The sequence below is a fragment of the Antrostomus carolinensis genome, unplaced genomic scaffold (assembly GCF_000700745.2).
Source record: "Antrostomus carolinensis isolate BGI_N321 unplaced genomic scaffold, ASM70074v2 scaffold20206, whole genome shotgun sequence".
Lineage (NCBI taxonomy): Eukaryota > Metazoa > Chordata > Aves > Caprimulgiformes > Caprimulgidae > Antrostomus > Antrostomus carolinensis.
The window spans coordinates 9,806-34,481 of NW_010321420.1; the positions used below are offsets into that span (position 1 = coordinate 9,806).

At 36.1% G+C, this 24,676-nt stretch overlaps 1 protein-coding gene across 1 annotated transcript in view; it reads left to right on the plus strand.

Moving 5' to 3' along the window:
* Positions 1-211: 211 nt before the first annotated feature.
* VCL (vinculin) overlaps positions 212-24,676 on the plus strand; it is a gene marked incomplete at its 3' end in the record, with an annotated part of 38,702 nt that continues 14,237 nt past the window's right edge. The window contains exons 1-10 of the mRNA XM_010169932.1: positions 212-247; positions 1,066-1,136; positions 7,419-7,569; positions 9,480-9,588; positions 12,084-12,206; positions 12,485-12,645; positions 18,486-18,576; positions 19,908-20,055; positions 22,194-22,347; positions 23,379-23,554. Of these exons, the coding sequence (XP_010168234.1) occupies positions 212-247; positions 1,066-1,136; positions 7,419-7,569; positions 9,480-9,588; positions 12,084-12,206; positions 12,485-12,645; positions 18,486-18,576; positions 19,908-20,055; positions 22,194-22,347; positions 23,379-23,554 (1,220 nt within the window). The remainder of the gene's footprint in view (positions 248-1,065; positions 1,137-7,418; positions 7,570-9,479; positions 9,589-12,083; positions 12,207-12,484; positions 12,646-18,485; positions 18,577-19,907; positions 20,056-22,193; positions 22,348-23,378; positions 23,555-24,676) is intronic.

Here is a 24,676-nt window from a genome sequence, read left to right on the forward strand (position 1 = left end):
TTACTTATACATAGCTAGGTGACTACTTGTGAGTCTAGTATTAATAGATTTAAAAAATAAAATATATTAAAAAAAAAAAATTGACGTCTAGGCTGACTGTGTGTTTGAACCAAATAAAGTACCAGGGCCAACATACTTTCCTAAAGTCCTCTTGAAAAGGACCAGACTAGGGAGACATAGTTTTTGGCAAGCAGCATAAATTTGCAAGGAAATGGTACTTCTGGAAGGCTGTACAGCATTAGAATTGGTAAGTGCTGAGCATACTGGCACACTACAACTTCTGTCAGAAACCAGCAAATCTTTAAACAGCAGCTGATCAGGGATTTTCAGGGCTATCTTGTCTAGCTTGAGCAGGCCTGGCAGCTCTTAACACAAACTAGTGTCTGGGTTAAAGACCTTCTGCTTTGTGATGCCTTTCTGAATAGCTTATTCAGCTGGAAAATACAGTGAACAAAGGAGCTGGAAATATTTTGTCAAGTTGGTGATCTCACAGTTCAGAGAGCCAGCTACCAATTATAAAGACTTCTACTGTATAACACAAGAGCTAGTGTACAGAAAACTCCAGATCTTACTCTGTTTATTAGCTTCTGCATAATTATTTTTGCCTAAAGGGTGGTGTGGATGTGCGGTGTATTCTGAGTAATTAACTACACTTTTCTAATAGACTATGTTGAATAGCAAAATGGGGTAATTTTATTTTTTTTTTTTTTTAACTTTGAACTTGATTTCTGACTTGTGGGGATTAGGAGGGAGGGCAGCCTACGGAGTTCAGTGATTAAGTTTTTACAACTAAATGCAGCAAACAAATAGTATTGTTTCTATGGAGAGTGGGAAAAGTATCGCCCCCAAAGTTAATTTAGTAGGGATGTTGGCAGGAAACAATGTATGATTGCTAAAGCGTTAGACAAGCCACAGTATATAGTGGTCTCAAAAATAGACACAGCAACAGCAGCCCTAGCAAAAGGAATTACCATTAGTACAAATAAAATTTTTTGTGTCTATTTGTTTTCATCTAAGCTTTACAGTGAAATTCTGAATCTTAAGTATGACTTCTTTTTTCTGCAGGTTGGAAAAGAGACTGTGCAGACAACAGAAGACCAGATCTTGAAAAGGGATATGCCACCAGCGTTTATCAAGTAATCTAATTTTATTGTAAATCCTCTATTTTAGGTCCAGGAAACCTGTTCCAATGATAGATCATTGTTATTAATTTCTGCTGTACAGATTAGAAAATACTGTCATGTTTTAATAGCTCTTTGGTGTCTTGAGGCTGACCTTTGTCAGGAATGACATTTCTGCCAGCAGTGACTTTTTCCTGTTACATTCTGTATATACAGGTACATATCTAGGGTATTTCTTATTTGAAAAATAAAATTAAAAAAACACCAAAACGTAACAATGGTACTTACCTATGTGCTGTTGTAGTTTTGCCTAACTGTCAGAAATAATGTGATGTTCTCAATGTTTTCTATTAATTTGGTTGGTGGAAAAGTGTGAATTTCTCAGTACAGGCAGCTGATGCATGATGTAGCTGCCTGGAAATCAAAGACATTTGAAGAGCAGTGACTGACACTCTTTAATTTCATGTCTTGGTGTCAAGGACAACTGACTTTCTCCTTCTGCTGCCTAAAAATCATGCATCACTTTTTATTGTGGAATTGCCAAGCTTCTTCCTGCCAACTGACAAACTTTCTCTTACATGACTTTGCCCTACAGCCTACTGAATGTAGTGACCTCTCTATTGGTGTTGTCTGAAATGTACAGAATAACTGAATATTTTACTGTATTCCCAAACACAAAACAGGCAGATAGGCAAAACAAGAAAGCATTGAGGCAACTAAGAAAATACTAAAATGGAGAACAGGGATGATGTCTAAGGGAAAAAATTGTTAGGCAGTGAAAAAGTATTTAGATTGTTGCATTGTAGGTTGACAAAATGAATTATTTAAAAAATGCCTGGGACCAACTTGTATTAGCGTAAGATTTCAAGAATGAAATAGTTAAATTATTAGTGAAGTACAGTCTCTCGCTTGAGACCACCAGTATGTCAGTCAAGGTGATACTACTGCCTGAGAAACTTTCTAGGGGAATCTGGACAACAGGAGCTCTATAGGTCTGACATACCTTTTTAGCAAATGACTAGAAATTCTATACTAGAGAAGAGAATTAACAGATCCCAACAAATACATATTATTTGCTTTGGATGAATTGGCTGTTCCTCTGGAGGGAAATTCTGCTTTACAAATCTGTTGGTGGTGTTAGAAATATCACAAATGGGGATAAGGGTAATCCAGGGGATACAATATAAACATATTTCTAAACTTTTCAGCAAAGTCTGAAGGTTTTTAAGAAAATGAAGTAGCCACAGGGTAATAAGAAAAGTTGTTCTATGGAAAAGAGAAAACTGAAAGTGAAAGGAAAAATTACCTGGTTATCCCTGACAATAGTAGGAGGTAATCAGCAGGGCTGTAGAAATCTCTGCTGGGATTCTGCTTTTCACCATGTTCACAAATGTCCTGGAAACCAGGAATGAGCTGTGAGGCTTACATAGGGTAGTGAGATTAATGGATGACTCTGGGAAATCACAGCAGGACCTTATTAAACTGAATAACTTGATATTAAGTGAAATTATTTTGAAAGATCTCAAGCAACGCACAGGTGGGAGACCAGCAGGTCTAGTGTCAGAGAGGAAGATTGACTCTGAACTGACCATTATCAATAGTGAGCAAGGTCTTGAAGCTGTGATACATTGATGAGAGTATCCATTTGATGTGGTCAGAAAGTAAACTGAATATTAGGTTTATCAGGAAAGCATGAGACACCAAAATGTCACTGTATATTTTTCTCACACACCTTGAATATTGTGTGCACTTGTCCCTAAATTTTAGAAAGGCTGCAGTAGAACTGGAAAAAGCTCATAGGAGGACTTAAAGAACAAAGATACAGAATTGCTTCTGTATAAGGCAAAGCTAAGTAGGCTGGAACTCCTCAGCCTGGTAAAAGTGACAGAGGGAATTGAGGCCCTGACAAAGGTCTGAGGAAGTATGAGTTGCATGGAGAAAATGGAAACTTGTACATCTCTTCCTGTGCAAGAACTTGGTGGGGACATTGCTTTAAGCTAGTAGTTTATAAACCAACAATAGGGAGAGCTTCTTTGTACAGCAAGTCATGTACTGTTGAAATTCTTTGAATCACAGACTCATAGAATGGTTTGGGTTGGATCCTGAGAACTGAAAACAGTTGAAGGATGGGAGAGTGCCCAGAGGAAGTATGATAAATGTTTCTCCTGTTCTTAACCTTCCATAGGCATCTACTTGCAGCTACTTTTGGAGACAGGATACTGAGCTGAATGGGCCTTTGATAAAATCCACTACAGTGTTTATTATGCTGTGTTCCTGGTGTGTGACCTTGTTTGGGTGTAGAGGGGTTTGATTTTTTTTTTTTCTTTTTTTGAGGGAGTGTTTATGTGTTGAAATGAGACGAAAACTTTTTTCTTGCTTCTTAATGAGTTATATACAAACACGTGCTCATTTTCTAGGATGTGTAGAGTTTTAAGTTGATTTCCAGCTTCTCCTTCACCTAGTCAAGTAAGGGATTAAGGAAAAGAGATTTTCTTAATTGCTCTATTGTAACCAGCCTTTGATCAACACTTAGCAGATTGTGGAGACTTAAATAGCTAGATTACTGTAGAAATATGTTACCACCACTGATGAATAGTACCACTTTATGCTGAGTGCAACAATTTTTCTGCAGCAATTCATGACTTGCTTGAATTATGATATAATGAAAAATGGGAAACAAGCTATCTGTCACAGTAATGAAACCTACTCCACATAGTACGTACTATCCTAGATGCAGTAACATGAGTTAGGAATGTTCAGTGGCCTTTATGAATTATAATCTATTGCATTTGTTGGGGTTTTTTTTTGTTATTCTGGAGTTTATATCAAAATGAACTAGTGCATGTTAAGAGTTCCTTGATAGCCCTATGGATTGTATTGTCACTGGTACCTGTGTTGTAGGGACAAGTGACAGTCAGGTGAGCTGCCAAGGGGGTGTTACCTTTTCCTGCATTAAAGGACAGGATTTGAATGCAGGAAGTGAAACAGATGAGGGTTGGTTTGTTTTGTTTTTTTCTCTCTACTGGGAGGAGGGATTTTTGTTTCTAAAGTGTTAGTTCAGGATTTGGCATTTCTCTTTTAAGGGCGGGCTCCAGCAGAACTTGTACTGGCAGGGGGATGCTGGGGTAAGGAGCGGTGCACATGCACTAGCACCGCATGCCCTGGCTGTATTTTCTTCATTCGTAAGAATGACCAGTCTTGAAGGAACTGCTCTTGGAGGATGAGGGAGATGATCTGTTTGTTACTTTCAAAGATTTGGGTTTGGGCTTGCCAGAGACTGGCATTGGGGGTTGGTAATCAATATATATGATGGTAATTTGTGAAGTTTTTCAGTAGGAGTATGATTGTGCAGCAGAATAATTTGCTGAGAAGCTATCATGCATCCCTCTGCTTGCTTTTGACATAAACCACATTGGAACTATTGACCTAGCGTTAAAAAATGCCGTGTTCTTTATCTAAATTGTCTTACTCAGCAGGGACTATGAGTAATGCATATAATTTACATCAGATGTTTTGCAATGTGTTCATATTACTTGTTATAATTCTCTTGTAGAAGAAGAAAAAGCTGTAGTCTCTAGGCAAAGAATAGGGTAACACCTGATTTGTTTACACTGAGGATAAAAATTTGTATACATCTGACTGGCACGTGCAAACTCATTTAGCAAATCAAGCAGTAGTGCTATTCTATATTAACTTTATTTTGGTAGTCAAGCTTGAGCTGCATTGCTGGTAACTGTATTAACAAATTAATGTTCATGTAAAATATTTGCTTTTTAATTTATATTTCTGGAACTGCAAGGAATCTAGACTGTAGTGAGTAAACTCATTAAAACATAAATTATTAGAAATGAAGACAAGCATTCTTCAAACATCAAAGACGTCGTCTAGCATTTTTGGGCAGGCATCTCTGGGAAAAGCAGGAGTCAATCCTAAAAACTAAAATGCTAGTTTAGCATAAGCGAAGTTTTTTCCCTCGCATTTCATAAGGAACACACTAACGGGAATGGAGCTGATTGCTTACCAAAAGTAGTATGGTTGGAAATATAATGACTTGTGTCTTCTCCACAGAGAATTTGGCTGATGTTAACATAGCTTTGTTGTAATCATGCCTCAAAAATAAATATACATTTTTTATAAAGATGGGTTTTTTTCAGGTTGTGTTATGATACAGGGATTAGAAAATTCACCATAGCAATGAGCTTCTGTTCAAAACTTTTGAATGTGTTTGATTCTTGTGACAGAACATGCAGTTTATTCAAGTGAATATCTTTAATGTTGCTTGGTTTGATGTGTTTTTTTTCTCTTAAATGAAAGTAATTTGATTACTTTTTTCCACAAATTCTAATCTTTTGTTTCCTAGCATGTATGCTTTGCAGGGGATGGAGGGTGTCTGGTTTTTAAGCAACACTCTTCTTTTTTATACAGAGGGCACACTCCTGAAGTATTTCAAATGCATTAGGAAGTTTCTATAAAGTAGATATTGTACAAGTAAAATGCAAGTTTACCTTTTGGAGGTTTGACTCTAACAACTGTAGAAGAAAACTTAGAATCTTTATAAACTTTATTTTTATTAATTATGGTGACTTCTGGGGTAATACACATTTATGTTAATTCCTTTCTTTACAAATGAAAATGACAGACTTAAGATAATTATTAGTATTAAACAGATGACCATGAAATTGATCTGTAGGAAATTAAGTATTTCTGAGCCTATAGCTCTGAGCTGGCTGAATAGGTAATTTGTTTAATTCCTTTCTTGGCAGACTTGAAAAGAATAAACTTGAGAAGCAAGTGTGGAAATCTAATTTAGTGAAGTCAGTTGACTTTGATAATGCAAATAAGTACATTGCATAGTAATGAGCAAACCATTCCCACTCTCTGCCTTGAAGTCCTCCTGTGTTTTCTTACTCAGTTATGAATTACCACCATCTGATGTGCTGAGCAGATGTCTCACTAAAGAGCAGGTTATTATAAGGTCAGCTGTTCCAATTCGATCTACTCTAGAGAGCCATTAGGTGAAAACTTTACTTTCTGAAAAAAGTATGTTTTCCTGTAATGAGGGTCTTATTTCTAGTATAGTTAAGTTTAGATGTAACCAATAAGTTCTGCCATTTGTGTTAACAAGGAGTGTAGGCAAAAAAATGGGATAATTGTGTAACTTTCCAGTAGTACTTAACTGGAAGTATTATAAAAGAGTGTGTCTGAGTGGTCCAGAGAAAATGGGCTGTATGACAAGCAAGAAAAAGTTGGGATAAGAGATAGTATTGCTGTAATAAAAGGGTTTAATGTTTGTTGGAACCGTGTGTAACTTGAATTAGCACATGACACTCACATGCATGGAGCCTATGTATTAGACTACACTTATATTTCTGTCACAGAAATGAGAGGGAATGAAGGAAAGTCATAGTCAGTGTAGTCAATAACTACAGTAGTGAGTAGCATAGCTACAAGGAAGTGAAGTCTGAATGTTGTATTTCTCTAAGCTGTCATGAAGTAATGACAAGAACAAAAATGAAAGCTTTTAAATGTTCCACTTCTTGCTATTTTAAAATTGTTGTGTTAAATGGGATGATGGAACCTAATTTCAGAGCTCATTTGCTTATTGTAGTACCTTCTGTGTTACTGTAATTACATACTGTAATATCTTGCAAAACCTTTCTGTTTTTAAGTCTAGAATTGCAAGTTGCATTTGAAATTCATTCCTTATCATTAAACCTCGTGGCTATTTTAAAATGCTATTTCTGTCATGAGTGTTAACACTCTGAAGAGCTGGACTGCAGCTTCAACAAGCAAGGCACAGTGTCTTGGTTTTCTTAATACTATGTTCTTTTTTTTTAATGTGTAGCTATAATTTAATATTTATTAATAGCAATCCCTTCTTGAATGACAATACAAATACAAGGCTGATAAATGTCAGAAATTACTTTGATTGTGAAAACCAAAAGGAATAATTGTTTTGTCCTCTGCCCTCATCATTAAGAATGAAAGGTGTTTTGCCATGTTTGGACCTCTCTTTAATGTTACTGTATTGACTGTTGTACATGGGATACTTAAAATATTCCCTGTATTGAAAGAGTAAGTGACTTCTGAAAAACTGTGTCAGACAGTTGCTGGTTACTTTCTTGTTAAAATAAATACAATAAATGCTCTTGCTTTTTAAACTATAAAGGTGTAGAATGGTAATTTTGCTTGCAGTGCTTTAAGTAGTAAAGTTAAAAACAAATGCAGCGTTTTCTCAAGTCTGTTGTCATGTAGGCATACACTAATCAGCAAGTTTTGTCTGATGACTTTCCACAGAGTGGAGAATGCCTGCACCAAACTTGTTCGGGCAGCCCAGATGCTGCAAGCAGATCCTTATTCAGTACCAGCCCGTGACTATCTAATTGATGGATCCAGAGGCATCCTTTCTGGAACGTCAGACTTACTTCTGACATTTGATGAAGCAGAGGTAGGAATCTCAACGTGACTGACATAGGTATCTGCACAATAGTATTATTAATTCAGTATCCACCTAACCGAATTATCTAATCTAAACTATTGAGTAGATGAGCGTGGTTTTGATTGTTTTAGCTTGATTGGAAGTGTATTTTGCATTCCTTTCTGTCAGAAGCAGCTTAGGCTTTTTGCTCTGTTTTGTTAAGAGCATCTCTGTATGACATAATGTTTAGGCGTTGCCTGTGATTATTCCTCAAAAAGGCCACATTCCATCAACCCTGTCTTTCATCTTCCTGATGCTTTTCTGTATTCCCTTCACCATACCCATTACTGATCCTTATATTCTCTGTATCCCTTCACTGAAAAGGCTACTTCCTAACATGTCTGTCTGACCCATTAGCTGTGGCAATTTAATTGACCTTGGGGCACAGAAGGTAAAACAAATGTGGACTGTCTGGCTGGTCAGCCAGAAGATGTGTTCTGATAGATGTAGCTGTTGCTATTGCTATGTTTTGGCTGCTGCACAAGCCAAGAAGTGGCTCAGAGGTGCTGTTTTTCCATCTTCAGATGGACAAAAAAGCCAGTTGCAAGGAAACTTAAAAATGAGGTTTTGAGTGTCTTATATTTGAAAATGATTCTTTGTTACAAATCTTACTTACTCCTGTGATCCTCTTTCTGGGAATGTGGAGTCTTACTCATTTCTGAATAGCTTATATCATGCTATTGTGAGGAAATGAAGCTCTCTCTGTTAGAAATGCTGATGTTAATTCTAAATTTTACCTGTGCAACAATCTGTTAATTTGTGAAATTATGTTAGTCTTCCTGCTTTTCTGAGTAGTCTAACATGGCATCCTTGTGTCTTACTTAATCAGCTCATGGTACTGTTCACACATTCCTCTGAAATGAGGAGAATGCTATGGGGTTTTTCTGTGACACTCGTTATTACTCATTATTTTAATTGGTTTTTAATAGATACTACGAAGTGTTATAGAACAGAATTTCAAGGAAGTTAATAGCTTTTAATCTCCCTGCTTCCAGTGTTTAGGAAATGAGTTGACTTCTGTGGAGTTAATGTTTCATTGAACTAGTCTGACAGCTGCATGTTAACCAAAAGAAAAGTATTAGTTTGGAATGATTGACTTTTCACAAAAAGTTGGCATGTCTCTGTCCTACTATATTTCAAGATAAACTAACATTGGGACAAAACTGAAATGAGTTTTAGAGGAAACTATGATCTATTCTAGGGACTGAACACTGCATGTGGTTGATATTAATTAAGTGTTAATTAACTCATTCTTCAATGAGAATTGTATGCAGTGTTGTCAGAAATAATATGGCTCAGGAGGTTAGAAGATTAACTGACAAAGAATCAAGTATGAACTGAAAAAGTTAAGCTGAGGCAGATATCCAGAGGTAAATAAAGTGCAGTCTTTACAAATTTTTCTGGAAATCGTAAGATGTTGGATTTACCTTTCCCACTGGAATGCTGGATAATGTTTTATCCATATGTAAATCTGTATGGTGAATAATATTTCCTCTGAAAGCTTGGAGTCTGCTTTCTAGGTAGTTTTGCTTTGTGATTTAAGTTGCAATGAAAAACTTCAAGCATGCCAGAATACTTAAGTGCACTTCCTTATAATCTATTTTCTCAATACTCTCCTTCATTTATCATATGAAGTTAAAACACTGTAAGTAAGATTTTGCACTTGAGTGGTGGAATGCTGATTAAATATTGTCTTTGTCAATACAGCACTCCTGAGTAATAGCATTGTGGGTAACTTAATTAGTATCCCAGACCTTTGTGATTGCCCATATGTCATGTTAGCAAATGCTGTACCTCTTTTGTTCTAATAATAGGCTTGCATTTCTGATTCAGGTGTAACCTAGCTTCATCTAATAAACGATGGAATGTTCCTTTTTTAGGTCCGTAAAATCATCCGTGTCTGCAAAGGAATATTGGAATATCTGACTGTGGCGGAAGTAGTAGAGACTATGGAGGATTTGGTGACATACACAAAGAATCTAGGGCCAGGTTTGATTCACTACAGCCTATCATAAACATACTAAGTATAGTCTTTTCCACTACCTCTTTTTCCCCCCAGCACCTTCCTCACCCAAGTTTTGAGTGTTTAGACAATGATAAAGCAGTTACTTTAACAGTGTCTGTTGGAAAGAATTTTAAACTAGAGGGTGAATGATGGCTATTTTGTGATTCATATTCTCTCTTAATAATGCAGAAGAGTCAGCATGTTGGTAAATGAAATGCACTACACAGATGGTATGTACTATACTTTCCCAATCCCTACACTGTGAGAGAAGTAAACATGCATTAGTGAGAGTACAACAAAAAAACTGAAAAAGCTGTGTAATTAAGCAGTCACAGCTATAAAGTCCATTAAGCTAATAAAATGTCTGTGCTGACATGGTTAGGCCTAGTAGGAATTTCTTGGAGTAGTATGAGCTGCATGTCATGTGTTAGCATCTTAATGAGGTTGCAGAAATAACTGTCTTGCAGTATAATACAAAAGCCCAGCTGTTACAGAAATTCTTTTTGTTCATTATTTGATGCTTCACTGTGTTAACTCACACTTTCACTGGTGGAAGTAAGTGATTGTCAAGTGAAGCACTGGGTTCCTATACAGGAAACCTAATGCTAATCTCTGTCATCTACTCCAAATGTTCTAGTTTCAGCATGCATAAAGTAGTTTAGGTATTTTTAACAAAAGCATGCTATAAAATGTAGGTGTTTTGGAGGTAACGTAGGAAGATGTTGGAATTAAAGTTACACTGAACTTAAAGAATGTTTATATAAATAGAGCAGGGATCTAGTTAGTATTTTATATATATAAATAAGAATACATATATAATATAAAAATAACTAGCTCATAAATTAGATGACTAGGCGGCTCTCATGTCACAGGGCATGTTTGTTGATTATCCTGGTTTTTGTTTGACGTGTGTGTACTTTACCCTGTTTCTAGATGTGAAAAACTTAAGTACCATATGAAGGTAGAGTGTTCTGTAAACTTTTTTTTTTATGTCCCATGAGAAGTTACCTTCAACTGAATAGATTTTGCCTCATTTTGAACAGGAAAAGATGAAGCAAAAAGGGCAATCTTCTCTTTCCATGAAACTTGTTCTTTGACTGGGTATATACAATTTCAGTTTCTCTGTGGTCATTGTCTTCCATGTCTTTAAAATGGAAGTTTCCCCAAACTTCAGTTTACTCTATTTGTCTCAGTCACAAGCATTTGTGACTTTCCAGTGAGCCTCACAGACATAATTTGCTGTTAAGTGTGTATGATAGAGGTAATAAGTGTTGGGCAAGTATCTTAACTTCTTAGAGTGAGATGTAGACTTGTACCTTTATTGCAAATAATCTTCTCTAAACTCACACTGTTCTGAATAAATAGCTAATCTTGTGCTTCTGACACGTTCTACAAGCACTGTTTTTGCCTGGGCTAAATGCTACTCAACGCTTAAAGCCCATGCCCACCAAGCTTTTTACGCCTGTAGTCCTTGTTCCCCTCAGCTGTATCAGTGGGCATCTGAACTCAACTGTTAATGTGAGCACTGTATAAGTAATAGGAATATGAAGATATACACTTAAAATCAAGAAAGTGCTTATAGGCTTTATGTTGGAAGTAGAGAGGAGAATGAGATTACCTATTTAGGCTTTTGTCATTTGAAAAGAAAGGTGGTTCTGCCCAGTTTACTCCTCTGTGCTGTCAGTGTGGGGATTCTACTACTTTTCAGTGTTGTAATTAAAGTTTATTTAACCTTTTTGTTATATTAGGATGCCTAAGATGCTAACCAGCAGAAGAGTAATTCAGTCAGAGTATACAGCTCTCTTCCAGTTTTGTCCCCTAGAGGAGAGAGAGTAGGACCACAACAGCACCAATTTAAATCAGCTTAAGTTTTTATGGAGCTGTGTCTGAAGTTTACACATGTGCTGTGTGGTAAACCTCATAAGTCTAAGCTGTTGAAAATAATTTGCTCTAGAATAAATTTAATTCTTTCCACAATTCTAGAGCACTGAAATATTTCTAGCAGAACTGAAGTATAAATAGATAAAATTCTTGAACTCTGGTGGAACCTTAAGGCAAACAAACAGACAAAACCCTGGTGGTTCCTTTTCTGCCATTCATACTTAAGGCTTTGATCAAGTCTTAACAGCAGAGGAAAAAAAACCCTGTAAATTAGCTTCCAGAGTTCATGAAGTGACTTCATGTCCTGAAGCAGTCATTTCAGATATTTTCTTATTTTATTGCTGGGATTTTAAATCAAGAATTTTGAGAAGTCCATTCTACTTTGCAGAGCAGCTAGGTTTTGAATCTGTTACTTCTCTGAAGCATCTGGAATGTGTTTTAAGTAACAGCTGCTAATATAATAAATAAGTTTTAAACTTCAATAGAGTTGTCATAACTCATTACACTTTGTTCTTGTTTAGAAAGCTCAACCGTTGCAAATTAGACTTAATATTACATTTCTTTATTTAAACCTATGTTCAATTACTTTAATCTGTAGGAATGACGAAGATGGCTAAAATGATTGATGAGAGACAACAGGAATTAACTCATCAGGAACATAGGGTTATGCTGGTAAACTCCATGAATACTGTGAAGGAGCTATTGCCAGTACTTATTTCAGGTATTTTTGGCTTTGATTTTTAATAATCACTCTGAATTGCTGTCTGTTTTGAACTGGAGTTCCAATGTCTTATGTTTATTAAAAATAACAGCCTTGACATTGCTTCTGTATGCATTGCAAATAACTGTGCTTCTTGTATTAAAACTACAATCTCTCTCAGATAAAATGGGCCGTGCAAAAGAAAATGTACTACCTCTGTATAAATGCAGTAGGAGGTCACCTTGAGCATTGATTGTATCTTGCCATATACCTTTTTGTAATCTATGGTATTTTCACAGCTATGAAGATTTTTGTAACCACAAAAAATTCTAAAAGCCAGGGAATAGAAGAGGCCTTGAAAAATCGCAATTTCACAGTAGAGAAAATGAGTGCTGAGATAAATGAAATAATCCGTGTATTACAACTCACTTCCTGGGATGAAGATGCCTGGGCAAGCAAGGTATGTTTCACACCTACGTGTGTACAGAGAAATCTAATTTTTGTCAACTGTGTTACACGCTTATAAAGTTGTGGGTTTGAGACTGCTGAAAGATGGGGTTTTTTACATCAGTTTGTAACACTTTATAATCACATTGTATAATCTCTTCAGGGTTGAAGAACATCTTCAGAGCTTATTGTATTCATGTATCTTTCAAAACTAGCTTTCAGTAAGCTAAGTTAAAGGAGTGTGGCATTTGAAGGTGGCTCAGTGGTTTGCTGCAACTGAATGGTCAAACAGAAGACTTAGATTTGTTCTCTTATTTAGTTTTGGCATGATTAGGAAATCCTGGAATACAGTGTATTCCTCTCAGAGAAGGATTTTTTTCCTATGTATAACTACCTTACATAAAAATATTTGGCAGAGGAAAGTTAGGTATAGAAGTTACTGTTCTATACATTAAACTGTAGCTAGGCATTCATAAGTTAGATTACCTGAGATTTTTCTCCTAGATGCTACTAGAAAAGATAGGCTGCTGTCATATTCCTTGGGCAAAAGGCCTGAAGTTGAGAAATTTTAGTCAGTTTTTGGGGATCCCTCCTTGAACACCTCCTCCTTTTCCCCCTGCCCCATTTTTAGTCTGGACATGGGAGTAAATTTCAAATGTTTGCCTTGTCTCAAAGAAATATATGTTAGACTGAATAGCCTTTCTGGATAAGTATGATGTCTGTGAAGCTGGCATATGGACAGTACTGGTTCTTTACAACTCAGTGTTAAGTTGTATAAGTGACTGCAACCACTTACCTGGGGTTAAGTAGTGCTCTTAAGTGATACTCACTGAAGATGCTGAAACGTCTAGCAGACCATAAAGTAGGTCTCACAGACAGAATCGTAAAAATGTTGTTGTGGGCTTACAAATAAATGTAGCTGCATAACTGAAATTCCTGCCATTTTTTGTAAGTACCTTGAAGTAAATTGCTGAAAGGATTTTTTTAAGGGTTAGTGCTGTGGGCAACAGGTAATTGTAAACGTATTTAAAGAAAATATTGAGACCTGAAGCCAGACTTATTAACAAATGAAATCTTGCAGAAACTCTAACATTGACATAATCTAGGTATTAAAATCACTTTGGCCTATATTGTTTGGCACTTGATCCTTAGTTTGCCTTTTGAGTTATTTTGTCACCATCACTTCCTTATTGTGACTACTTTATGCATCTTTGTTTTTGTTCTCCTATTTCTTACCCTTTCTCACCTTTAGAAGGTAAGCTTTCTTCCACACCCTACACCTCTACCTTGTACTAAAACCAAAAAAGCATGTATGTGGGATTTTGTGCTGTGTGCAGACTGTGTGCTGTGCAACTTCTTATTTGTGTGCCAGCTGTGACACCATACTTATATATACACACACAGAAGTTTTAAAAGGATCTTAATAGCTCTGCCCAGCTATATGTAGAATTGGCTGTCACTAAGAGAATGGTAATCGCAAGCTGAACTGCATTAAGACTGTCTTTCTGAGCCTGATTAGGGTTCGCCCAGGATTTTAGAGCACATTCTTGCTGAATGCTTTTGTGTTAATTTATGTTACTAGTCTCTGTAGCTACAAATAAAGGGTCCAGTCATGCAGGAACAAGCTTTCTGCATGCCCAGAAAGCTTTACTAAATCAGAAATTTTGTCCATTCCATAGTTTTTCACCATCAGCTTTCCTTCAGTTCAAATTATTCACATTCTTCAGGTCTAGGCCTAAAACTTCAGTTTTGTATGTGTATTTTTTCAGTTCATTTTATTTTTGGATTTAAACATTCCCGTATTTCACAAAATACAATTACAGTTTTATTTTACACAACAAATTTGGAATTTTTTGTGGTAAAAAAATGACTGTTGCAAAAAGTTGGTAATTTAGCCTTAGAAAATTCTTCCTACTCTTGCTAGTGAGGCAGATTAGTAAAGGATTTTATTAAGAAAACAGTTGGTGTATTAGCAGTATTTCCAAATGTAAAATACTGGTTATTATGCATAATGCATAAATATGTTGTGTGGACTAGCATAATCAAAGTATCATTCTGTTCTGAGTTGAGAACAACTTAGCTGTATTTATTTTTGAGTTAAGGTACGCTGACAATTTGGAACTGTAGCACGGGGCATTATTATGACAAAGAATTTGAGTTGAAAAATGCAGTGGGATGAGGAAACAGGAACTAGTTTGCTAATGGCCACCTATTACAGACCTTTTCCTGTATTTGCATATGTGTCTAACTGTTGACTTACTGTTTTTCTGGGCAGGAGATGGAGAACCTCTTTAATTCTATTTGAGATTACTATTGCATGTATTTTGTGCCTGGTACTTAAAAGAAAAATATTTTCCCTGTGCTTTTCTGGAGCAAACTAAGATGTGTTTGAGGATGCACAGCCTTGAAATTTTTTTGTGTGTACTACATGCTGTTGATGTTGGGGTTTATTTTATGTTTATTATTCTATCTTGAATTGTTTATACATTGAAGTATCACAAAATCTACCCAGAGATAGTGGAGAATGAACAAGTGTATGGAGCCAGAGTTGAAGGCTTTTTTGTTAACTCTTTCATTGATCTTTCTAGACTCTGAAATGCACATTACTGTTACTGGATTGCAATAAGCTCTACTTGAACCAACACTGGATTTTTTTAAAATAGTATGCTGATTTAGAATTTAAATACTGAGCAAATACTGATCTCTGGCAAAATAGTGAAAAAAAAATTCTGTATTTATTTCTTCCATTTGTAGCTTTGTATGTTTTTTCCTTGAACTTTTCATTTTACAGAGGAGTTTAGCTTTCTCCCGTATATTCTTAGTGGGGTTTTTTTAAATAAACTTGAAGTATTACTCCATTCAAACATCTGCCATTTCCATATAAATGCAGGGAGTTAAAAGTTGTGGGAGATTGAGAAGCAGCTAGTATCCTGCAGGACAGAACCCTGGATGGTGACTAAGCTATCTGTTCTGCCAGAAGGCTGGCTTAGCCCATTTCCTTCAACATTGCCTTCTTTGGTAATGAAATGTAGATATCACTAGACTGGACCACTTTATTGAGTCAGAGGTTGTGTTTGATATTCAACAAGGGATTGTGTAGGATTTATTTTGCTCCCTTTCAAAGCAGTGCCAATACCACCTGGTCCATGAATAATCTCAAAATTCTTGCTATTGGCAGAAGCGATGAATAAAGGTATCTTGGATAAGTGCTCATTTGCTTTGGGAACTGATTTGCAAATCAGCCAGCTTGCTCTTTTCCCTTCAGACCATGATGCCCGAGTTGGTTAACTTGAGTAACTTGTGTCTCTTTTGAAAAGGTAATAGTGCTGCTTTTGTTAATTAAATTCCTTTTGCCATCTGGAGAACTATGGGGAGAGAAGAGAAAGAATCTTTTTTTGCTGATAAAGCTATTCTATATGAAACTTTTTTTGCAGGATAGCTGTAGGATTTTTTTTATTTTCTTGCTTGCAACTGATTTTCTGCTGGCAAATAAAGGGTAAATTTTAAACATATTTGGCTGTTTAGGAAGGAGCAAGGCATTTAAACAGGTCCAGAAATCAGGAATATCAAGGCACTTTCAAGCAGTAAGGCCTTGAGCAAGTTGCTTTGTTTTGCTTAAATTGAGTATTTCTACTTTTGTCTTCCTGCTTTATAGCCTGAATTGGTGAATAAGTCCAGACATTTCAGGATTGCTACATCTTTGTCACTTGCTAAGTATCTGACACCAGACACAGCTGTGGCGGAACCACAACTGCAGTCCCAACAAACTAAAACTAAAGCTGAGGGGGATTCCTTGCTGTGGCAGTTTGAGCTGTAAAGATGGGAAATCTGTGCTTTAAGTTGTCTTGGAACACTTTGGCTGCTACACTAGAATTTCACCAGATTTCTATTAAACAGGAAAAGGGGACGGTATTTTGCAGACAGGAGTGGGGAGCCACACAGGATAGCAAGATTTACACTGCAGAGCAATCCAGTTATATATATAGCCTTCCTATGATAGGACAGTTATTGCTTGGGTAGTGCTAGCAATTACAAAATGCGTGTAAAAGCTAAAATACCCTGGATTTTGTCCCCTGATACAAGACTTTCGATTCAGAGGCTTCTGTGTAATTTTGCTGAAACTGCAACACTGCGGGCAGCTGAGACAACACAAAAGCCTGTGTTAGTAAAAAGGGAGGGGCAAAGACAGTTTTCCCAACTCTCCTTTTCTCAGCCATCCCACACCTATCATCTCATCAACAGACTACGCAACATCTGTTGCCTTTTTAAAAATTCAGTTTGTTCTTTGTTTCAAATTATTTCTGGGTAGACAGGCCTGCAGCAGACCAGTGATTCCCAACTAAGGTGTCTTCAGCCCATCTATAAAACAATGGAAAACTGTAACGCCTACCTTCATAGCTAGTAAGGTTTATATATATATTTGAATACTTAACTGTGATCATTTACTTGTCTCTTATTGTATATTCAGTGCACAATTCTCAAGCTATAGAGAAGGTGGCTTTTAAAAGAATGTACCCCCTCCCAGCCCGAGCTGCATATCCTACCCTTTTGAATTTGTTTCAAACAAGTCTTGACCGAAGTTCTGAGACTCAATTTCTAGGTTTGAGAACCAGTCATCCAGGTGAAAATGATTCTGCTTTTGCTGCTCTCTCTCAGGCTGTGATTCAAGAGCCCTTAAAAATATCCACAAGTGTTGTGCAACCTTTTTGAAAATTGGTTGCTGAATTATATTATAGCATCTCATGAATAGCTGACAGACCAACATGCTGAATAAAAAAGCCAAAATGTTTACAGTGAGACTAAGCATGCAGAATGAATGACTCCACAAAAAATCAGGCAGTTCTCTAGTGTTGTCAGGATATCGCATGCTGTACCAGATAGTGATTGTTGGTGCTAATAGGCTCCTTTTCATAGGAGTTGGACATGAACAGTCCAATTCAGTTAATAATGTGAGAGCCAGGCTTCTTTTCGTCATCTGCATTCTAATCATGGGATGTTAGATGCATTTCAAATTATTTCCATGACATGTGTAGTAAAAAGCTATTTTGGCTTTTCCCCAACTTTCTACTTAAGGTACTTGTTACTGTCTTTCTGTTTGCGTAAGATAGAAAACTTCTGGCCTCTAGTGGAGAGATGGCACATGGACACTTAAGAATATGCAGAGAAATGAGAACTGAATGGTTCTATCTCCTCTAGTCAGAGGTGTTGGATAATAGCAGCATAATTGTTGAAAAAGCAGCTTCTCTGATGCTTCTGGCAGAGGAGTTCTGAGTTTAAAACAACCACCTGTGAATACATGTGTTTGTCTCCTCAGACATTAAACTCCATATTTGAGAATTCCAGGAATTAGCTGGCAGTCTGTTTTTCTGCAAAGAGCAGCTCTTTGTCTTTAAGCAGCAGAGTAGGTGAAAAAGGCAGATGTGCAGCCTCTTACACTGAACTAAGTAGTACAATTCACTGGCCAATTTCCATTTTTGGAAAGTTTAATTTCATTGTTACAACTTTTCTATGTAGCCTGATGTATGTTAAGGGAAAAAATGGAACTAACTCTAAAGATGTGTGCTTATTAGAGCTCTGACTTTAGAAGTTAAAACACTTGTAAATAAAGGAATAGAAAAATCACTAAAATTGCATGCATATATTCTGCATTTTGAGTGAAATGAGAATGCCTGTCTTAATTGGAAAGAAGTGATTATGACCTGCTAATTTAAAAATGGGTTTTGAGCTGCTTATATGGGGGTTTGTTTTTCTGAGTAGACTGTGCTTTATAGAACTTCTGTCTGCTTTAGCTGTGTTGACTATTTATGTTTAGATTTTTTTGATAATCATTTTGATGGTTTCTCTTTTGTAAAGGACACTGAAGCCATGAAAAGAGCTTTAGCCTTAATAGATTCAAAGATGAATCAGGCAAAAGGTTGGCTGAGAGATCCAAATGCACCTCCAGGTAATATTAAAAAAAAAAAATGCAAACAACAAAACAGCACAAAGTGTTTTGATTTTTAAAGATCTGAATAATTCTGTTGTTTAAGAGAAAACTGCCTTTAAGCATTCATAAGCCATACATAGTGGATCATTCCTTATTACTTACTCCTTTCTTTAGAAAGGAATTTCTAAATTCTAATTAGAATTCTAAGTAATTTCTCTATTTATTCCTTTCTTTAGATACTGTAGATTGAACAAGTTGTGTCTAATGACCTGGAAAGCTTTGCTTCTTTTCAATTGTCTAATTAATATGCTTTGTATAACATACATGGGTTTTCTTTGCATTCCACTAGTAAAAACAAAAACCCATAAATTGCATTGAACAGTATTTAACTGCAGTAGTTGCTAATACTTAAAATCCCTCCTTTTGTATTTTCAAATTTATGTAACTGGATTTGCCTACCAGAATCTCTTTGTTTTTCTTTAGTCTTGGCATAAATTTTTTTAACAAGAAAATCTGCTGTATATACTATAACTACAGTCACCTTTACTTATGTAAAGGTTTTGCTTTGTATGCATCTTTAAAGCAAATAAAACTGGATAGAGGCCTGTTCCATTTGGACTTTGAAAGACCTTATCTGAAAGACTTCCTTGGAAATTGAAGCCAAAATAATACAATTGTAAAAGTTGAAAGTGAATTGTTGTTATCTGTGGAGCTGCTGTTTATACTACTTCTGACCTCATTCCCTTTGCCACACTCAGTTCCAGAAACTTCAAAGTTATTTTCAAAGCTTTCTGTCATTGACGCTGACAGTTAATGAAATAAACTATTAAAAATTGAGTAGCTAAGGACAAATGCAAAGGGAATTGTAGAACTTACTGCAAATCACATTTTAATGGGTGTGTTACTTATGGGATCAGGGTGGGTTGCAAATAAAAGGAATGTTGTTCTTGCATCTTCTTTAGCCAAAATCAAGTCAGATTTGCAACTGGCTGCAGTTAAGGCTACATGAATCTTGCCATGCTGCTCTTTACCTAAAAAAAATTTCCCTTCTCAGCCTGAATTACAGATTCCATAAGTGAAGTATTTATAGAAATTAAGCTATGATAACAGAATGATTAAATGACTTGAAATACATGACATATGGTGCACATTAAGGTTATGCTATATTGCTTCAGATATACTGTCCCATTATAGTTGTGACATTTGGTGTATATCCCATAGGTTTTGATAAATTATTCTCACAGCTGAACATAATACAGTTAATGTGGTGGGGCACAATGAGACTAGCAGTTTACTTATACACGTTAAGGTATGTCTTGTTTGTTTTACTAACTGTGATTGCATTTTAGGGGATGCTGGTGAGCAAGCAATAAGGCAGATCCTTGATGAAGCTGGAAAAGCAGGAGAACTGTGTGCGGGCAAAGAACGCAGAGAGATTCTGGGAACGTGCAAAACGCTGGGCCAGATGACTGATCAACTGGCTGACCTCCGAGCTAGGTAAATCTATTACTTTTAATGGACAGTTTTCTAATACTACTAAACCAGCTTTTCTGAACTTACAGTTGTGTCACTCCTGACCTGTAGGAAATATGTGAAATCTTAATAATATAACATGATGAGCGAAATTGCTCAGGTAAATAATTCAGTTTGTTTAATGTCAAACACACAACCTTCCTCCAAATTAGGCAGAAGTGAAATTTTCAATTCTACTGTTATGTCTTTTCTCCAAAGAGGATATAACCCAATGACTGTAAGATACATGAATATTCTAATTTTTAGGTGTTTGTTGGGATGTTAGACCACAAGCAGTAGTCGTTGAAATTGTTTATCAGTCACATGTGCATTTCTTGCATAGAGTTTTTATTTAATCAGAGCCTTTTATTGGTTTTCTGTATCCTCCTTAGAAATTGGTCAGTTTAATTATTTTTTGTGAAAGCATAAAGACAATGAGCTACAGAATAACTTTTCCATGTAGTTTGAACACCATAACCCAGTTTCCTCTGAGTATAAGGAATGAATTTTTCAGCTGCTTATCAATGTAGTAAATCATTAAGCTAGAGTGCTGTAACATTGGTTTCTTTATTTTGTTGTAACACTCCTCCCCACCCCTGAAAAATACCACACCTGGAAACCCTAGAAAGCTGTTCATTGTGATGTTGGGGATACAAGTAATGGTTTTGTGGTATATTTTCTCCTAAACGTTAATGTGTATTTTGAATTGTCAGAAAAAGCAATAAACGTTAGGAATTTTTTATTTGGCGGGGGGGTGGGAAGATTTTAGGTAAAATAAGTGTCTCTTCTGACTTAAGGCCCTAGTGAAGTGCAGGAAGTGAGCAAATGCAAATTAATTGGAGAACTGTGTTTTGATTTACCTTAAGAACAAATTTCCTGCCATCACTTTAAATCCATAGACTGCCAGGCTCTGAAGTGTTGCAATGATATGCACATGAGCTTGGAATAGTTCTATAACTTGTTTCCTTGGGGAGTTGTAATTTTGCTATATAAAGGCTAAAAAGAACAAAATTCAGAAATACTGGTTATATTTTAATTAAAGTTGTTTATATTACCTATAATAGTGGTAGTGGATGAGAAAGTGGTTTTAGTTTATCTTCACCTGGATTTCCAGCTGATGAACCTGAGAGAATGTAGGAGCTTCTTAGTACCAGTTTTTGCAAAGAGCATTAGAAATTAGGCTAAACTTTTACCCCAGTAGAGCAGTGGCTGGTGTAAGCTTTGTATTGTGTGAATTTTTTTGGGGTGGAGGAAGAGACAGGACTAAGATTTACTAACAAATGAGTTAATTTATACACTGGTTTAGTACGTAAGTAACTTGAACTCAGCCTGTGAGAAATAAGGTATCTTGAGACCCTCTCCTGACTGTAAACACCTTAGCATCTCAGTAATGTGCTTGTCATCCTTCCACTTACTATGGTCTTTTTAAAATTAGTTTGATAAAGTTAACATGCTCAAAAAGCTTCCCAGTAGTCAGGTTATTTTGGAATGAAGTATGAGATTTCTTATACAAAACTAACATTCTTGGGCATATGTATTTGCAGTAATCTTTCTATCCAATTTTTAACTCCTAAGCATTGGGACACTGCAAGTTTTCTACCATCCTGTAAATTTGTATTGCTAGCATCCTTTTCACCATGTTAAGAAATCTTTCTAATAGCCCATACCTTTCATCTACTTTGTCAGCATGACTGAGGCAACTAAGACATCTTATTTTCACTTACAGACGTGCCGTCCTCAGGTAGGGTGACACATAACTCCTATGAGTTCTGACTGACTTGTAGCAATTTATAAATGAGGAGATAACAGGCTTTGCCCTAAATACTTCAATGGAACTGTATCCTCAAATAGCCTTGTTTTGTGAATCTTAAATGTTCATTCTTCTGAGGATGCTAAATGTCAAATTCTGGAAAGGGGAAGATACGCTCTTAGTTTTAAATTCTTCTTGTGGTGTTCCTTCTCAGTTATTTTTGTTTTCCTGGGGGGAAGGGGATTAGGTACTGTATCTCTTGTAATAATTTCTGGGAATGTTCATAAACAATTTTTATTGCCTCTTCATGAGAAAAGAGCTTTCTTTGTTCAATCCTGAGCTGGATCTGTGATGCTCTTTTTGTCTTGGGCAGAGGACAGGGTGCTACACCCATGGCTATGCAGAAAGCACAGCAAGTGTCACAAGGTCTGGATTTGCTCACTGCCAAGGTGGAGAATGCAGCCCGCAAATTGGAGGCCATGACAAACTCGAAGCAGGCAATTGCTAAGAAGATTGATGCTGCTCAGGTACCTCTAATAATTTAATGGATACTTCAGAACATGATTACATTACTACTGTTAGAGCTGTTATACTGAACTATTGTAGTTGTTTCCAAACACAACACAGTTACTTGTTAGGAAGAATGTATAGAGGATGCTTGCTTTTACAAAGAAAAAGCTTCAGTTCAGTAATTTACAGGGTGCCATGAGTTTTGCTACAGCTTATGACTTTTTTTCCATAATTTTTTTAGCATTGATAAAAATTTCAAGGTTATGAAATTAAAATGAGGCAACACCTTATGTTTGGACATAATCTGATCTTATTAAAGAAAAGAGTAGAGGAGTTTCAGACCGCACAGATTTAGCTGTGGGTAAAACCAGAGTCCTTTTATTTGGCTCTATATGAGAGTGGAGTTCAGGATTTAGAACTTCATATTCAGGACAAAAGCAAAACCATGTTAATGGAACTACTTTTTTTTTTTTTTAAGTTGATCCTTCATTTTTGTAATTCTTAATCTCCCTCGATGGTCAGCCTATTCTCCAGTGATGATGATGGTCATCAAATAATGAACCTTCTATACATATCTTATCTAAATGTGTGGATGTGTATATACTTACATATATATATGAATATACATTAATATTATACGTATATAGAATTAAATTATAATGAGACTCTGTAGGAATAGCTGTGTAAAGAGTGCCACACTGTGCACAAGGGCATCTGTTTACTTTTTTTTTTCTGAAAGCCAGATCATGAGTCTCTAAAGCCACAGGTTAAATTTTACTTCTGAAAATACTGTTGGCAAATGTTTGGGAGAGAGAGAATGTAAAATCTTTGGGTAGATTTCATCTAGTTCGACATCTTTTTAAAAACAGAAAATCTGCCAGACAGTAGAACAACTTAATGGTATCTAATAAACAGAAATTGCTTTTGAAAAGTATTTTCTGTTAAATAAAGTTTTGAAAGCTGCATTGGTATTTCTTTTTGTTTAAATGGCTCTATAGAAATAATATTACTGTTTATCTTCACTTGTACACAACTTTTTTCTGTTAAGAATTGGCTTGCAGATCCTAATGGGGGCAGCGAAGGAGAAGAACATATTCGGGGAATTATGGCTGAAGCAAGGAAAGTTGCAGAATTATGCGAGGAGCCTAAAGAAAGGGATGATATCCTTCGTTCCTTGGGGGAAATCTCTGCTTTGACAGCTAAACTGTCAGATCTGAGACGACAGTATGTATTAGTTTTATCACCATTAATTTATTTGGATTACTTCCATTTGCAGTTCAAAGTGCTGAGCAAAATCAGACTATTGGTGATTAACTGGGGAATATTTTCCTCCTAGATCTGGGAATGGACATCTTATACTTCTGAGTTTCTGTCCTGCATCTAGTAAAAACTGAATGTGAAGAATTTTTCAGTTCCTAGGGAGGAAAAAAGCTAACTTTTAAACATCTTTTTAAAAATTTAATTTATAAAATGTGGTATCCTTTTTAGTGCTTCAACCTAATGATTTCTATCTCAAAGCCCAACTCGCACTATCTTCCTCAAAAAAAAAAAAAAAAAGAGAGAGAGAGTAAGTAGAGTTGTATTAACTAGAAAATACTTTATTTCTACTGCCTATGGAATATGTGACAGGCAAACTGAAGTCAAAAGTGAGCTCCTTTGTGCTGTCAAAGCACTTCAAAGGAACGAGATAATGTGAAATTTAAGTTTGTTTATACAAATGTCATCACTGTGTTTTGCTAAGCAGTTTACTAAATGGCAAGGTGGAACGTCTACCCTTCAATGAGTGCCAGTGTTCTAGGCTGAAACTACAAACTATATAACAGATAAGACTTTCAGACATTTTATTTCTATATCAGTTTTGCAAAGAGGATGCTTGAGAATGGAAATGGAGAAACAGTTGTTGTATAAACTGTGATCTTCATTTATGGCCAGTTGCAATATGGAGATAAATATTTTCCTTTCTTCGTTAGTTAGACACTTAAATCCAGTTTTTCTTGAGATTTAGCTGCTGCAGGTCTTAATGTGCTACCTCTTTTCAAGTTTATATATAGCCTTGGTCTGTTGCTGCTTTACCTTTCTGCTTGTAATCTTTGTGGTATTGTCGCAGTTGCTTATTAAGACGGGTGTGAGTATGGGAAATCAAAGTCATATATCAGTATTATCAATAACAGTACCATGCCTTCCCCCACATCAGTGCTGTATTGAACATACATAATACCCAACTACCACAGCAGAGAAGTGCGAGATGGAGATTTATGGATGACACATCTGCATTATTTGCTCTGAGACTCAAATGTCAAATTTAACATTATTTTAAAAGATGAAGTGTCTTTCATTGTGTCTTCC